The following is a 15,824-nucleotide window of genomic DNA, read 5'->3' as shown; positions in this document are numbered from 1 at the left end:
AAACCATTTAAAAAGCGCGGCCGTGGTTGGCTTACCTCCTCCACAAGTAAAACACAGACTGTGTTGATTAAAAGTTTCAACAAAGATACCGTTTATTTGAAGAGGTTTAAAACCCGGACATAATATTCAATAAAAACATGTTTTCCTACATTTTATATGCCATACGGTTATCATATTTGCATTTTTGCATAAGTATTATTATTCATTTATAAGTTATAGCTTCCCAAAAGTACCGTTTTTTGCTTTATGCATTTTATTAATAACTGCTTTTATTCATTCATTCATTCAGGCAGACATGGTTTGACTCTCTCTCTGTGTCCGGGAGCTCCTGCACAGTCAGAGAATGTGTCACATTCCACACTTGATACATTTAAGTAAACACAAGATTACATTGTTTAACTTTCGGAAGCGGACAGCTCTGAAGGCATTAAAGCTTCTAAAGCCTGTGTAAACCCTTTGAATGATGTTCTAGTAAAAAAAAAAAGCTGGTTGTATATAATATGCTGTGAATACTCTATTAGAGCAAAGAAGAAATTCTGGGTTATATTCCGCTTTAAGTACTCCACAATGCAACGCATTTCACAGGTTGTATCGACCTTCACTAGGCAATCAAAGGAGTAAAAACTTGTACAAGTCTGGGTCCAAGACAAACGCCTCTGTAAAACCAGCTATCACAACTCATGCATTTGTTGCATCTGATTGAAATAAAATACGTCCATGACTTACCGACAATGAGCCAAGTTGTGTGTTGTATGCATTAATAGCTGCATTCTGCTCGTCAACCTGTGGAATTGATATGTAAATCCCATTAAAAAATGAACACCATGATGGATTATTACAGGTTTACATCTGACGTATTCAGAGACTTGCATGTGGTCAGGCTGGTCTGCAGAGAGCCGAGCATGTAGAGCAGGACTGCAGCCAGTCATGCTTCATCAATCAGGTGGCGTTCTGCAGATTTCTTACATCTTCATGCAGTGGTGTAACTACAAATCATGAAACCCCCAGCAAAACTTTGATGGGCCCCCCACACCCAGTTCCTTGCTTCCCCTTGGTAAGCCTTAAATGGAACCTGAAGCGAGTAAAATTATTTAAAATAACCACATGACATAGCTGCAAATGAATATTACATACTTACCTCACCATCAGTTCCTCTCAGAAGCTCACATATTCTTCTTACAATGATCCCTTCCAGTTGCTATCAGTTATATACAGTATTACCACCGCTGTCAGTTACAACTGAATGAGCAAGGTAATGTCCATGTTTCCCTATGGCTCAGGTGGGCGATATTACAGTTTAACAGTGAACTGACCAGGAAGCTGTTGGGGGATAATGGCCATTTTTAAAATGGAGGATGGAGAATTCCATTGATCACAGTGGACAAATAGGATGCAGGAGAGGAGAAAGAGATTGATGAGTAGACTACACAGGAGGTAAGTATGAGCTGTGTATGGTTATTTTGGCTTTTTATTTTCAGTTCAGGTTCTCTTTAAAGCCATGGAGCCAGTGCTGGTTTTACCATAAGGCACTGTAGGCGCATGCCTGCAGGCGCCTGATGATGGAAAGGTGGCTTATTCCCCTCCCCTAGTGCCTCCCTCCTTCCCTATGCAGAGCCCTGAGCAGAGCATACATGCGAGATTACTCATCCAGCTCTCTGCATTTCACTGTTGAGATCTTCCTTCAGTCGGGACACCACTATATATTTAATACTGAGGGTACCTCTGGCTACCTAATGCTGAGGGACACCTGCAGCTATGGCGGGCAAGGGAAGTAAGTGAGAAGTGACAGCTGACACAGCCAGCACACTTGCAGTGCAGTTTGGTGGGGGTTTGATTTGTAGGTTTGTGGAGGGCAAAGTCTAGGGTGCCAGAACATCTGTGCCTATAGGCTCCTGTTAGGTAACTCTTGGCCTGCTGGGGGTCCATCTCGTAAGGAGCGTAGGAAGTGTAGTCCCAAAAACACTTGATCTGAGGAAGGATCCCTTTATAGGAGGAAGGGAAGATTAGTAATTGGGGTCCCCTCACAGCTCTGGTCCCCCTGCGGTTTCCGGGGCTGCCACCCTGTCATTACGCCCGTCTCCATGGATATATTTAGCAGAACAGTAAACTGTAGTTTACAAATTAATTGATATGCTTCATTTTTTTGCATGCATTGTTATTTATAATGCCAAGGAAAATATATTTATGCTGACATGAACCTGACCATTAGATTACACAACAGATAAAAGATTTGTGTGGCTCCAGCACTGGGGATTTCCACACTAGAATTACTCAGTTGCTCAGTCCAGCTTCCACAATAGTGGGCAAATGAGTTGGGAGGGTGGCCAACAACATTGTATAGATCCTTTGCATAGAGCGCTTTTGTAAAAAATAAAGGGAGTACTGAAAATCCCTCCCAGGAGGTGGACTAGTCCAAAACCTGTCAGATCTTTCAGCTTATTATTACCTACTGTGTGTGAGAACAACTTAGGAAGAAGGCAATTTATAGTTTACGGTGGAAGAAATGGACGGTACATTTTTAATTTATGCATTTTACATTTGATAGTTTTTCATGATAATGTTTGTCTAAGTGAGTATTAGGCAGCTTTGAGAGTTTTATTATAATCATAACTTTTGGTTTTGGATAAACCAGATTCATTTAACAGTGCTATAGTCTACAACACTGTAATCTTGCTAGTCATGTGACACTTGGGCTTTCAACAACAAAAAAAATAGTGCTAAATAAGAATTTATAATTAATGTAATCTCCGCTTTTAGTTTGCTTCACCACTTTGAGTGCTGCCATTTAATTGCGCTGGTTGGTTGAGACCGCTGGTTAGTTGAGTTCCTACTGTATATGTTGGCTCTACTGTAAATGTTTTTTATTTATCTTGGTAAAATTGTTTTTTCTTTATTTTGTAGATTAGACAAAAATAACCTCACTGTCAATACTGGCGTAGTATGTAAAATGCATAAGTCCTGTTCCTGTTGAAAACCAGTCATAAGTTGACTTATACTAGACTGATCATACTTTGTTAAATTATTGTTACAGCACTGATGATCTCACCCATGATAGAGCTATACGTTTATTTACTTTTTCTAAGGATGACTCTCAGATACCGAAGAGAATTGCGAGTTTCTGCTTTGGAATTGTTTTTTCCAAAACTGACAATTTGTGGGAAAAGTGATGCTTATGAAAAACAAAAAAACACTTTAGCACAATAAGTACTTTGGCACTTCACAAATGATCCCGTCACTTCAGACCTGAAAACTGCCATCTTCAGCCTTCAGACCATTTAAAAGAAACAAACAAACAGACGTTTTCATTTTTGGTCTTTGACTTTAACCACTTAAGTTCCAGTGGTCTCTGCCCCCTTAAGGACTAGAGACCGCTGGTACAAGAACGACGGAATCGCAACGAATCAATGCGCATACCTGCCGCAACTGCCATCATCACTGCACCCCGGGACCCCCAGGACATAGACTCTGCCATATCTATAACTGCAGAGTCATGTGAGCCGGTCAGGAGCCGCTTTCATTGGCTCATGACCATGTTTATCAATGTAAGCCAATGGGAGCAGCTTACATTGATAGACACAGCCAGGAGCCAATGAATCGGCTTCTGACCGATCATATAGCTCTGCCGTCATAGAGACAGGCAGAGCCTGTGAGATGCGGCGAGACATGTCGGGTTTGAGTGGCACGGTCGGCGGGAAGCGACGGAAACACCGAATGCGTGCATCGGCAGCTAATTGAAATCTACGCCCAGCCAGCCAGGAGCCCACCAAAACAGGGCGTAGATTTCAATTAGCGTGGTGCTAAAGTAGTTAATGAAGTAGTAGTCTTCTTACACTACCACTTACACTGCTTACACTAGAACCACCAGGCAGCTCATAGAGAACCACCAAGTATTTGAGAAGAGGGTCTAATGGAGCTAAAATTTCCTGTGTTAGACCTTCTGTAAAGTACAGTGGTGCCTTTCAAACCTTAGTAAAATATAGTCTTCAGGTCTGGAATCAAAGTAATGTTTAAGTTTACGGCAAACAACCTACTCTGCATTGCTGTGAATAGAATGGTGTCCAAAAACAAGTGAGGTGCCAGTGATCTCTGCATAGGGTGGACACTTGCCTTCTTAAAAACTGCCTGAGAGGAGGTGAGTATACTCTGTTTTCGCCTTTGAAATTTAAATTGACAAAAGATCCACTATAAACTGAGTTCATTACATTTTGCCTACTATAAATTTGAGCCCTATTGATGACTTAAAGAGGCTCCTAGGACTCTATAGTTGCTGTTTGTAATGTCTGTTTTATAATCCTCACACTGTACTAGAGGGGACATGATGAGATAGACATGGGTATGTACAGTGCCAAGCATACAAATAACTAGGCTGTATTTAACATTCATGTAAGCAAGTGACAGTTTCTATCCAGTCGGAACCTAGTAGGGCAATAGTGTACTGTATATACTCGAGTATAAGCCGACCTGAGCATAGGCTGACCACCCAACTTTTACTTAAAGAAAACCTGTAACATCAAAAAGTCCCCTGGGGGTACTCACCTCGGGAGGGGAAACCTCAGGGTACCATAGAGGCTTCCCACGCCGTCCTCCGTCCCTCGGGGGTCTTGCTGCAGCCCTCCGAACAGCGGCAATGTAAATATTTACCTTCCCGGCTCCTGCGGCTCTCAGCTCCGAAATAGGCGGAAATATCAGATCGCCATCAGGTCTGCTCTACTGCTCAAGCGCAAGTCTCCGGCGCCTGCGCAGTAGAGCGGATCCGACTGAGATCGGGTATTTCTGTCTACTTCGGAGCCGAAAGCCACAACAGCGCCCCCGCTAGAGCCTGGAAAGGTAAATATTGATCAGGCTGTCAAGTCTGACAGGCCGCTGTTCGGAGGGCTGCAGCAAGACCCCCGTGGGACAGAGGATGGCGTGGGAAGCCTCATTGGGACCCTGAGGCTTCCCCCTCCCGAGGTGAGTACCCCCAGGGAGACTTTTTGATGTTACAGTGTCTCTTTAAAAATATTGGAAAAAATGATTGACTCTAATATAAGGCAATGGTAGGAAACGCAGGAGTGGTGCAGGTGGAATTTCTCTGTGTTCAAATTCTCAATCAGATGGTGATTCTGGCTACCCTGGACTTCAGGATGTGAGTGTAGCTCTGCAAGGTGAGAGTGCTAGCCATTTAATCACTGTGCTAGCCCTACCACTGAATTGAGCTATTCACCTCACTGTATTGCTATCCATTCATCCCACCATCTTCCATGTAAATAGTGCCGCAGGCACATTTGGCGGCCGAGTTACCCTCCTTCCCCCCTCCTTGCGTGCCACCAGAGTGAAATGTGTAGCAGCTTTTTCTGTGTCCACTGTCACACCCAAGTGCCCCTGTCCTGATAAACAGAGCTGCGCAGACTTCCTTTATTTATTTATTTACTGGGACTCCCCATAGCTGCCACCAGGAAATCTCCATAGCTGCCACTGGGACTCCTCCTAGCTTCACCTATGAAGGAGTCCCGGCGGCAGACTGGTAAATTAAGGAGGCTCCCATGGTGCTGACATTATGAGGCCCACACGGCTCTGCTTATCGGGACAAGGACTCTTGTGTGAGGCAGAGAACAGCGCAAAAGCTGTCACACATTTCGCTCCGGCAGAGTCAGGAGGAGGAGTGTAACTTGGCTGCCAAATGTGCCTGCAACACTATGTAAATGGCGGGGGCCATCAGCGCGCAGCTTTTTTGTTCATATTGCATTGGGGGGAGCACTTGTGACTTGAGTATAAGCTTAGACCCCCACTTTTGGGCCACTTTTTTACCTCAAAAACTCGGCTTATAGTCAAGAATATACGATAATCCTCAAGGATGTGGTATTACTGCCATAAAACACTTGTCTGGCAGAAAACAGCTTTTGAGTGCACGGGATAGATAAAATGGTCAATAAACTATTTTAGCCCTGGGACACAGCAAGTCTATGCCATTGAGCAAAAACGATAGAGCATTACATCTTCTTTTTACATTTTTAAAAATAAAATAATACTATTTTATATCTAAATATAGATATCTAAAAAAAAAGTAATTTTAGGAGTAGGAGGATAAAATGCCAATTGTTTATTTTATCAGTTTATTTTCAACTCACTTTGAATAAATAAATATATTTCTATACACATCTGTCAGACCAATAAAACTCCATGGTCCATATGCAATTCCCCTCCTCTCCTGAGATTTCTCCTAGGAGATCAATTTTCATCTTCGATTTAAAATAACTTCCCAGCACTTTTCAACTGAAAATGTACTGAAAAGTAGGTGAAAACTTGCTATCAAAATGATTTTGAGTATGTTATTGCTTTCTGGTGGCTTAAAAGGAATTTTATTGACAAGTTTAAAAATATCACCTAGGAGAAAACTCCAGAGAAAAAGTTAATTGCATATGGGCCCTTAGCTCTTGTTCAATTTTTCTCCAAAGTTTTCTCCTAAAAGGTAATATTTTATCTTCTGTTTAAAATAACTTTTCAGCACTCTAAAATTGAAAATGAACCAAAAAGCAGGAGAAAAAGTACTGTTAAAATAATTCTGAGTACTGTATTGGTCACTGGTAGCTTAAAAGACATTTAATTTATAAGATTTGAAAATATCACCCATGAGGAAACTTTGGAGAAAATCTGAAATGAATTAGGGCCCTTGATGGGGATGAAAATGGAATAATCTATCAGAAGACATCTCACTATAGAGACAACAATATTGATTACCTGAGGATCTTCCAGCTTGGCCAATCACTGAAAGGGTGGTCACCGATTTTATGACTGGTACACACCACGCAGATTGACAGGTCAAATCGATAATTTGCGACAGTTCCGATCTGATTTACAATTGTTTTTCTGACCGATTTTGTACAGAAGTGATTGGAAAATTTATCAGAAAAATGATTGAAATCAGATCGGACATGTTGGAAAATACTTAACCTGTCAATCTGCTGGAAAATTGCATGGTGTGTACAAGGCATTAAAGTACCAGGGACAATCATATTCCCAGTAAAAGAAATACATATATAAGTAGATAATAGTAGAGCTGGGCCATCACTGCTGAACCTTCACCTCCCACTGCCCCCCCACCCCCATTTCTCCTTAGGGATAGCAGATGCTTGCCAAGTGAGAGTGTTTGCGCCGTAGCATGGTAGCCTCGACTCTTGGCTTTTGGACATTACTCCCCACCCCCCTTTCAGAATCTGTATGAGCTGAAACCAATTCCAGGTACAACCCCCTCTTTTGTACTTACACTATAAATGATTCTGATTCTGATAAATATTTATTCTACTTACTTAACATTTGTATTGTACTGTCCACATTTTCATTTCAGTGAATTTTATATAGTAAATAAAGAGAATTCTTTCGTAGGCATTTTCCATTTTTATTTCTTCTGACTAAAGCCAATTCTGATCTAATTTACACCCTTACCTCACCTTTTTTCTCCTAGAAATTGCACTGTCATCTCTGGCTTGCTTTGTAAACACATGCGAGCACAGCATAGATCATATTTCAGCAGCTCACTAAATTGCCCTCAGCCAATCCGTGAGAAGCAGGAAAGTGGGAGGGGAGAGGACAAGCTTCCTTCTCTTCAGCAATAAAGCAAGGGTGACTGAGATTTATTATAGCAGAAACATTTCTGATTAGATTGGAATGCTTGCAATGCATGGTCAGGTTGAAGGCTACATAATAGACACAGAGCAGTGGGTCAATGGAATTTGATGTTATGGCTGACAAGCCCATTTTAAAAATTAATGTACTTCTCTTACTTTCTCTTGGAATTCAATAAAGTCTGTCTGAATGATATTAAAGAATCGTTATGCAAGCTAAGGTAACTACAAAAGTATAGCTGTATTGAAGATTCTTCTTTACAGTCAGCAAACATAACCTCTCTCAGTGCTGACTTTATGTCACTGATTTCTGTACAGCATACTTTGAGTAAAAGCTCACTATACCAGCAATATAGAATTTTCTGTATATTTACCGAGGCAGGTCCAGTAAGTGCGCATGTTAGACTCAAAACGACTTTAGGCAATCCAGCGACATCCTAAACAAACAGAGGAAATTGATTGAATCATTGTTTTTGAGTATATACCATTTCCTCATTTTAAGCAAAGGCAGAAGTGTTCACATAATCATTGTCAAAGTATGCTAAAATATATTCTTTTATTATTATCATCAAACACTTCAATCAGTGGATTTGACAAGGCAGATGAAAAAACAGTGGTTCTCTGTCAGTACACACAAGGCAATATTTACCACCAATTAATGAACAATATGATCAGATCCACCACTGAATGGAACTGAATTCTTCTACCATACATTTGGAAATAACTGAGAACTGACTGCTGGTTTCTTAGTAAATACAGTAATTCTCAGTTGATCCTGAACATACCATATACAGTGGGGCTCTAAAGTTTGGGCAACCTTGTTAATCGTCATGATTTTCCTGTATAAATCGTTGGATCTTATGATGAAAAATGTCAGTTAAATATATCATATAGGAGACACACACAGTGATATTTGAGAAGTAAAATGAAGTTTATTGGACTTACAGAAAGTGTGCAAGAATTGTTTAAGCTAAATTAGGCAGATGCATAAATTTGGGCAGCACAAAAAAGAAATGAAATCAATATTTAGTAGATCCTCCTTTTGCAGAAATTACAGCCTCTAAATGCTTCCTGTAGGTTCCAATGAGAGTTTGGATTCTGGTTGAAGGTATTTTGGACCATTCCTCTTTACAAAACATCTCTAGTTCATTCAGGTTTGATGGCTTCCGAGCATGGACAGCTCTCTTTAACTCACACCACAGATTTTCAATTATACTCAGGTCTGGGAACTGAGATAGCCATTCTAAAACATTGTTTTTGTTCCTCTGCATGAATGCCTTAGTGGATTTTGAGCAGTGTTTAGGGTCTTTATCTTGTTGAAAGATCCAGCCGCGGGGCAGCTTCAGCTTTGTCACTGATTCCTGGACATTGGTCTCCAGAATCTGCTGATACTGAGTGGAATCCATGTGTCCCTCAACTTTCACAAGATTCCCAGACCCTGCACTGGCCACACAGAGCCACAGCATGATGGAATCACCACCATATTTTACTGTAGGTAGCAGGTGTTTTTTTTGAATACTGTGTTCTTTTTCCTCCATGCATAATGCCCCTTGTAATGCCCAAATAACTCAATTTTAGTTTCATCAGTCCACAGCACCTTATTCCAAAATGAAGCTGGCTTGTTCAAATGTGCTTTAGCATACCTCAAGCAGCTCTGTTTGTGCTGTGGGAGGAGAAAAGGCTTCCTCTGCATCACTCTTGCCTACAGCATCTCCTTGTGTAAAGTGCGCTGAACAATTGATCGATGCACAGTGATTCCATCTGCAGCCAGATGATGGTGTAGGTCTTTGGTGCTGATCTGTGGGTTGACTCTGACTGTTCTCACCATTCATCTCTTCTGTCTATCCGAGATTTTTCTTGGTCTGCCACTTCAAGCCTTTACTTGAACTGAGCTTGTGGTCTTCCATTTCCTCAATATGTTGCTAACTGTGGAAACAGACAGCTGACATCTCTGAGACAGCTTTCTGTATCCTTCCCCTAATCCAGGGTGGTGAACAATCTTTGTCATCAGGTCATTTGAGAGTTGTTTTGAGACCCCCATGTTGCTACTCCTCAGAGAAATTTAAAAGAGGAGGGAAACTTACAATTGACCTCCTTAAATACTCTTTCTCATAATTAGATTCACCTGTGTATGTAGGTCAGGGGTCACTGAGCTTACCAAGCCAAATTGAGTTCCAATAATTAGTTCTAAAGGTTTTGGAATCAATAAAATGACAACAGTGCTCAAATGTATGCACCTGCCTAATTGTATTTAAACACTTATTGCACACTTTTTGTAAATCCAATACACTTAATTTTACTTCTCAACTAGCACTGTGTTTGTCTCCTATATGATATATTTAACTGACTTTTTTTACTGTAACAACCAATGATTTATACAGGAAAATCATGATGATTAACAAGGTTGCCCAAACTTTCGCACCCCACTGTATGTGAAAATGAATGAACAATATAGTTAAAACCCTGAAAGAACTTGGTGGACACAAAAGATTGAATGTAAGTGCTATCATCTCAGGTTTACACTTACCTGGGGCTTACTCCAGCCCCATGAGGTCTGACTAGTCCATGAGATTTGGCCCAGTTCCCTCTGTTCCTCCACAGGCTAGCACAATAAATTTGCCAATTGAGCCCAGTTGCGCTCCACTGCGCATGCACGCCCTGATCGTGCTCCCATGGCCAGGAGCATTCTGCGCATCGACAGTTCACATAGACTGTAACTGCCCATGTGCAGAATGCTTCTAGCCATGGGAGCATGATCAGCACACAAGCACAGCTGGGACGCGCACACCCAGTGGCCTGCACCCGAACTAGATGGAATGATATCCGAATGGGATCAGATGGACCCCATGGGGATGGAGGGAGGGGACTGGATGGAATCCTAGGGACCATGTGGACCCCATAGGGCTGGAGGAAGCCCCAGGTAAGTATAAAACCTGAGATGATGTTCAATTCAGGTTTCATTTAAAATAAGAAAAAGATAGAAAGCTCTGAAGACTTTTGTCTTGCCTAAGAACAAGTTACTGTAACTAAACAAAAACATGAGAATATCAACAAAGCTAAATAAATTCTATTGTTTTATAAATCTGAGTTTAGTTCCTCATGAGTGTTCTGCCTCTTTGGTTAACAACAGATTGTTAATTAAAGGACCACTATCACAAAAGAAATAAATTTAACCCTCCTGGCGGTCTATTAGAAACCGCCAGAGGGGCAGCGCAACACTATTTGACAAAAAAAATAAAAAAAATAAAAAATTAAATCATGTAGCGAGCCTAGGGCTCGATACCTGATAGCCGCTGTAGAGCGGCATCCCCCCGCCCGATTCGATTCAAAGAACGGGATTTCCTGAAGGGCTTCCCCCGTCGCCATGGCTAAGGGAGTCCCGATCCACCCCTCAGCGCAGCCTGGCACTGATTGGCCAGGCAGCGCACGGGGTCTGGGGGGGGGGGTGGCACGGTGCGTCGATTAGCGGTGATCTTGCGCGGAGCGGCGGTGATCGGAATGCACACGCAGCTAGCAAAGTGCTAGCTGCGTGTTGCAAAAAAAAATAATTATGCAAATCGGCCCAACAGGGCCTGAGAAATCCTCCTGCGCAGCATAGCCCGAGCTCAGCTCCGGCTTACCGCCAGGAAGGTTAAAATACATGAAAACATATAAATACAAAGTACATTTTTCCAAGAGTAAAATGAGCTATAAATTACTTTTCTCTAATATTGCTGTCACTTACAGTAGTTAGTAGAAATCTGACAAAACTGACAGTTTTGGACTAATCCATCTCCTCATGGGAGGGTTCTCAGAGTCGTCTGTATTTATTTGTAAAGTACTGGTAATTCCCCATGAAGAGATGGACCAGTCGAAAAACTGTCAGTTCTGTCAGAATTCTACCAAATACTTTAAGTTACAGCAACAAAGGAGAAAAGTAATGTATAGCTCATTTTACTCCAGAAGAAACATACATCTTATGTGTGTGTTTTATATGTATTTTAAATTTTACAATTTTTCGCGATAGTGGTCTTTTAACCTATGCCATTTTATCAATGATCTATCGATCCATGCATTTTTGAAATGTGCCTCTAAAATGATACTTTGTATAAAAAAGCAGATATTCTTACCTTAAGAGTCCCTGTAGTACAATCCGCAGCTGGCAGTGGCACTGGCACTGGCAGATCTATGAAAATAATGTATTATATAATATATTAGAAAGTATTTAGTAAAGATCATGACTGGCATTACGGAAAAACCACTGATAACCTGCTTGTCACACTGAGCTGGTTTTCACATTAAGGGCTGGTTCAGACGGACGTCTGCGTGGCGTCGCGTTTGGGGGCGTTGCGGCAGCTGCACGGTCAGGCTTTCAGTAGCCTTCGCGTTGCGTTCCGATGCGGTCGCGTTTTTTCTTCCCCTAGAGGTACATTAGCCGTCGCGGTTGGCCGCTCCTGGAAGCTAAATGTCGCTTCCAGGGGCAGCTCGAACGCTAGCAAAAATCGGGACCCGAACGCCGCGATCGTGTAAACATGTGCAAAAGCTCGGTGTAAACGCTCCCATTCACTTGAATGTGAGCGTTTACCGCGACGTTCTGAACGCTTGCGGTAAACGCTCCGCAAGCGTCCGTCTGAACCAGCCCTTAAAATGATAGTCCAGCCTCAGAAGAAACACCTGGAGGATATATAGGGACAAACACATCCACATGAACAAAGGTAGTTTCATTTTTTAAATAATTTTGAAAATTGAGTCAAATATTAAACTGGCAGCTAGGATAAATGGGGAAACATAAACTAAAAGTACAGTGGAGTAGTGATGATGAGCACACATTTCACATAGAAGTAATGTTGCATCAAAATTTGCAATTACAATGCAAAATTGTAATGTGAAATTTCAGAAAAAAATCGTAAAGAATTTTGTCTGCAATTGTAATCATGTACGATTTTGAGTAAATTTCCATGTAATTCTCGTGTAATGTTGGGCCAACTTTAGCGGTTAATAGCAAAGTCCCCATACATGCTATTGCCTCCAAAGATTGCTACATAGTAAAGGAGAATAGTGGCTACAAGTAAAACATAAAAAGACCTTGTAGTGTTTGAGGAAATCAATTTTAAAAATGCAAAGGTTTTTAAACTGTCATTTTTCTGAGTTTAAAAAAAATGATTTTGCATATTTCAAATTAATTTTCTCAAAAATTAAAAGGTCTTTTTGACTTGTACCCACTATAATCCTTAACATATGTAGCAATTCTGGTGGCAATAGCATGTATGGGGGCTGTGTTATTCACCACCAAAGTTGGCAATCATTACGAACGATTAATCGAAATCAATTGAATTTACAAAGTGTAATTACACACAGGCGTAATTGCAAAAATGTATGCAACATTTTGCGTAATCCTAATTAGCTGAATACCATCATCACTACAGTGGGACAGCTTTACATTGACAAACTCATTAAAAACTAGAGTAAAAGTACAGTTGCTGTGAGCAACCGACCAGATTTATCCAATTAAAATAAATGGGAAGGGGCTGCTTAGCTTTTGTTCCTATTCCCTGTGCATGTGTATTTATAAATCTACCCCAGGGTGCCTCAGCAGATTGGGCAGGGGACATTTACAGACCTATAAGTAAAATGAGGCCTAGGCAAGGCAGCAGCATTGGTTTCCCATTGTCTACATCTCCTCTTTTTATAAGCTAAGGTGGTGGCTCAGAGGAGGGGGAAGCCGGGCACCTGATATCTACCGGGTCCCATACACTTGCCTAGTTTCCTTTCCAGATGATCTGGCTATGGGACAATTACATCCCATTACTCAATATGCTACTAGGAATAAACTACTAAAAATCTCTTCTACATCATATGAATGAACTAATTAATTAGTTATAAAGAAAAAATGGAAGGCTCCATAGGCCACTTAATTTTGCATAAACAATGCCTCATTCAAATATATATATATATATATATATATATATATATATATATATATATACATATATACTAAAGACAAGGGAAATCATGAATGGATCTATGTGTTTAAAGAAGCAGAAATTGCCAAATCAACTATAGGGGCTGCTATGGGACCAGGATGGAGGGAAAGGGCAGCAGTCCTATCACTCCCTGCGGTTGTGCTCTTTCTCTACAGGTAATAAGAGGCAGAAAATATCATCATTAAAACAGTGAAGGCCCAACTCCAGTTTTAGATAATGCAGACAAGGATTAGAATGCCTTCATATTTTGTTTTAACACTTAGAGAGTAAATCTTTTTAATGGTACAATTAAAATCAATGAGCTAGTTCAGACTATGAGCGCTGCCGTGCGCATTTTGGCAGCGCACATAGTGTTTGACACGCAAGAATAGTAGAAGAGCATAGACAGCCTTTCTACCGTTCCCATCATATGTGCTGCGCAGCAGTGTGATGCGCTATCGTACCGCTGCATGCATTTTCAGGAATCGCAGCGCAGATCCCATTCACTGTGGTGAATAGGATACGCAGTGCATAGTAGCACAGATGGCGTACGATTGTACGCGCTGCGTTCCAATCGCACAGCCATCTGCGCTGAATGATGTAAACGAGGCCTAAAGCGTAAAACATTTTGGAAGATTCACATCAAAGTAATGGAGGTCCCAGCAACAGGAAATAAAAGAAAATTTCCCCAAAGTGTACAAAGACAGCAGAAACAATTAGCCAGACAGTATTACCCTTATTCTCATGACTTAAAGCCAAAAAATATTTTTAGCTGTAATAAAATTAATTTACTTTTACAAACAAAAGCTATGGATGAGTTTTTGTCATACAGACAATTTTACATGTACCTTTAATTCATACAACTAAAGGTTTTTATTCTGATAACTTTCAGGCCCAGTGCACACCAAAAACCTCTAGCAGATCTCCAAAACGCTAGAGGTTTTTGAAGCAGATTTCAGAGCGACTCTAGGCATGTTTAGAGATGTTTTCTAAACATGCCTAGCGTTTTTTTGGAGTGTGTGTAGCAGATGTCATATATTGTTACAGTAAAGCTGTTACTGAACAGCTACTGTAACAAAAACACCTGGAAAACCACTCTGAACTAGTGTTTTTCAGTTTTCCACTTTCCTATACTTTAACATTGAGGCAGAAACGCCTCCGAAATCTAAAAAATGCTGCAGCCCCTGAGTTTGCGTTTGTGGAAAAAACAACCTGCTCTGGTGTGCACCATCCCATTGAAATACATTAGCCAAGCGTTTGTCTATCCGCAATCGTTTTTAAAAACGATCCAGAACCGCTCTGGTGTGGAACAGCCCTCACTGTTGACCTCTGTAGTGAATAATTGTAAATGTGGACAGTGCTGGCTGACTGCTTGACTTTGCTGTGCCCCTCTAGCACAATATAAATTCTCTCTGAGTGGAACATGGGGCAGGAATAGCCCCTATGTGTTTGAAGTGTCAGATATCAGTTAGAAACAGGAGGTAATGTTATTTTTAGAATTTGTAACTAGCAAGATGGAAGCCCCCATGAAACAGAGACTTGCACTATGCACTGATAAAGCACTGTTCTTTAGTTAGATTAGAACATGACAAAGATAAGATCAAGTGGAAGAAAATTGGTTCAGGTTTGCATTAAAGAAATAATGATAATGGTGTGCTTAGCGCCGCTTCCTCTTCCCCTGATGTCCTAAGCATAGACGTACAAGTATCTTAAACTAACTGAAGCTCTACTCACACTATGACTCACTAGCTAAGCATCAAGAAATCATTTCCAGTGCATATTTTACTTAAGCATTCAATAGAAGGAAATTGCTTACCATCACAATGGCCAAGGCTGACCAGCACGAACAAAATGAAGAACTTCATTGTGCAGGTTATTTGGTCCAGTTGAAGGTACTGAGGGCAAGCAGGTTTGCTTTTTATACCTTTAAAGATGTCGACGTCATAAGCATTTGGCACAAAGACAAGGACTTAAAAGGTCTTCTCTTGACAGTGATGATCATACATTAAAAATTAAGATAAATATTGGAAGTAGTTCAGAAAACAGTGCTCACGTGCTACTTTGTTCATGTTCACAAACCAAGCCTAAATGTGCCCTAAATCCACCTTGTATTTCTGTACACAGATGAAATGCCAGCCAACATGTTGGCTTAGAATGCTGGAATCAGCTCCTGCTCTTGTACAGCAGCCACAAATGACCCACATAGCCTTGGCCAAACCAACCAACTCTTCAACCAATATAGTGAAAAAAAAGGAAAAATCCTTATTAATATTAATACTAT

The 15,824-nt window shown here is 41.0% G+C and overlaps 1 protein-coding gene across 1 annotated transcript in view; it reads right to left on the bottom strand.

Moving 5' to 3' along the window:
* LOC137522504 (uncharacterized) overlaps positions 1-15,419 on the bottom strand; it is a 55,225-nt gene extending 39,806 nt beyond the window's left edge. Inside the window, exons 1-4 of the mRNA XM_068242576.1 lie at positions 15,360-15,419; positions 11,711-11,766; positions 7,976-8,038; positions 727-783 (exon numbers count right to left, since the gene is read on the bottom strand). Coding sequence (XP_068098677.1) covers positions 727-783; positions 7,976-8,038; positions 11,711-11,766; positions 15,360-15,408 — 225 coding nt within the window. The 5' untranslated portion in view covers positions 15,409-15,419. The remainder of the gene's footprint in view (positions 1-726; positions 784-7,975; positions 8,039-11,710; positions 11,767-15,359) is intronic.
* Between the last annotated feature and the right edge of the window lie 405 nt (positions 15,420-15,824).

The sequence above is a fragment of the Hyperolius riggenbachi genome, chromosome 6, assembly GCF_040937935.1.
Source record: "Hyperolius riggenbachi isolate aHypRig1 chromosome 6, aHypRig1.pri, whole genome shotgun sequence".
Taxonomy (NCBI): domain Eukaryota; kingdom Metazoa; phylum Chordata; class Amphibia; order Anura; family Hyperoliidae; genus Hyperolius; species Hyperolius riggenbachi.
This window is presented reverse-complemented; position numbering and strand designations above follow the sequence as displayed.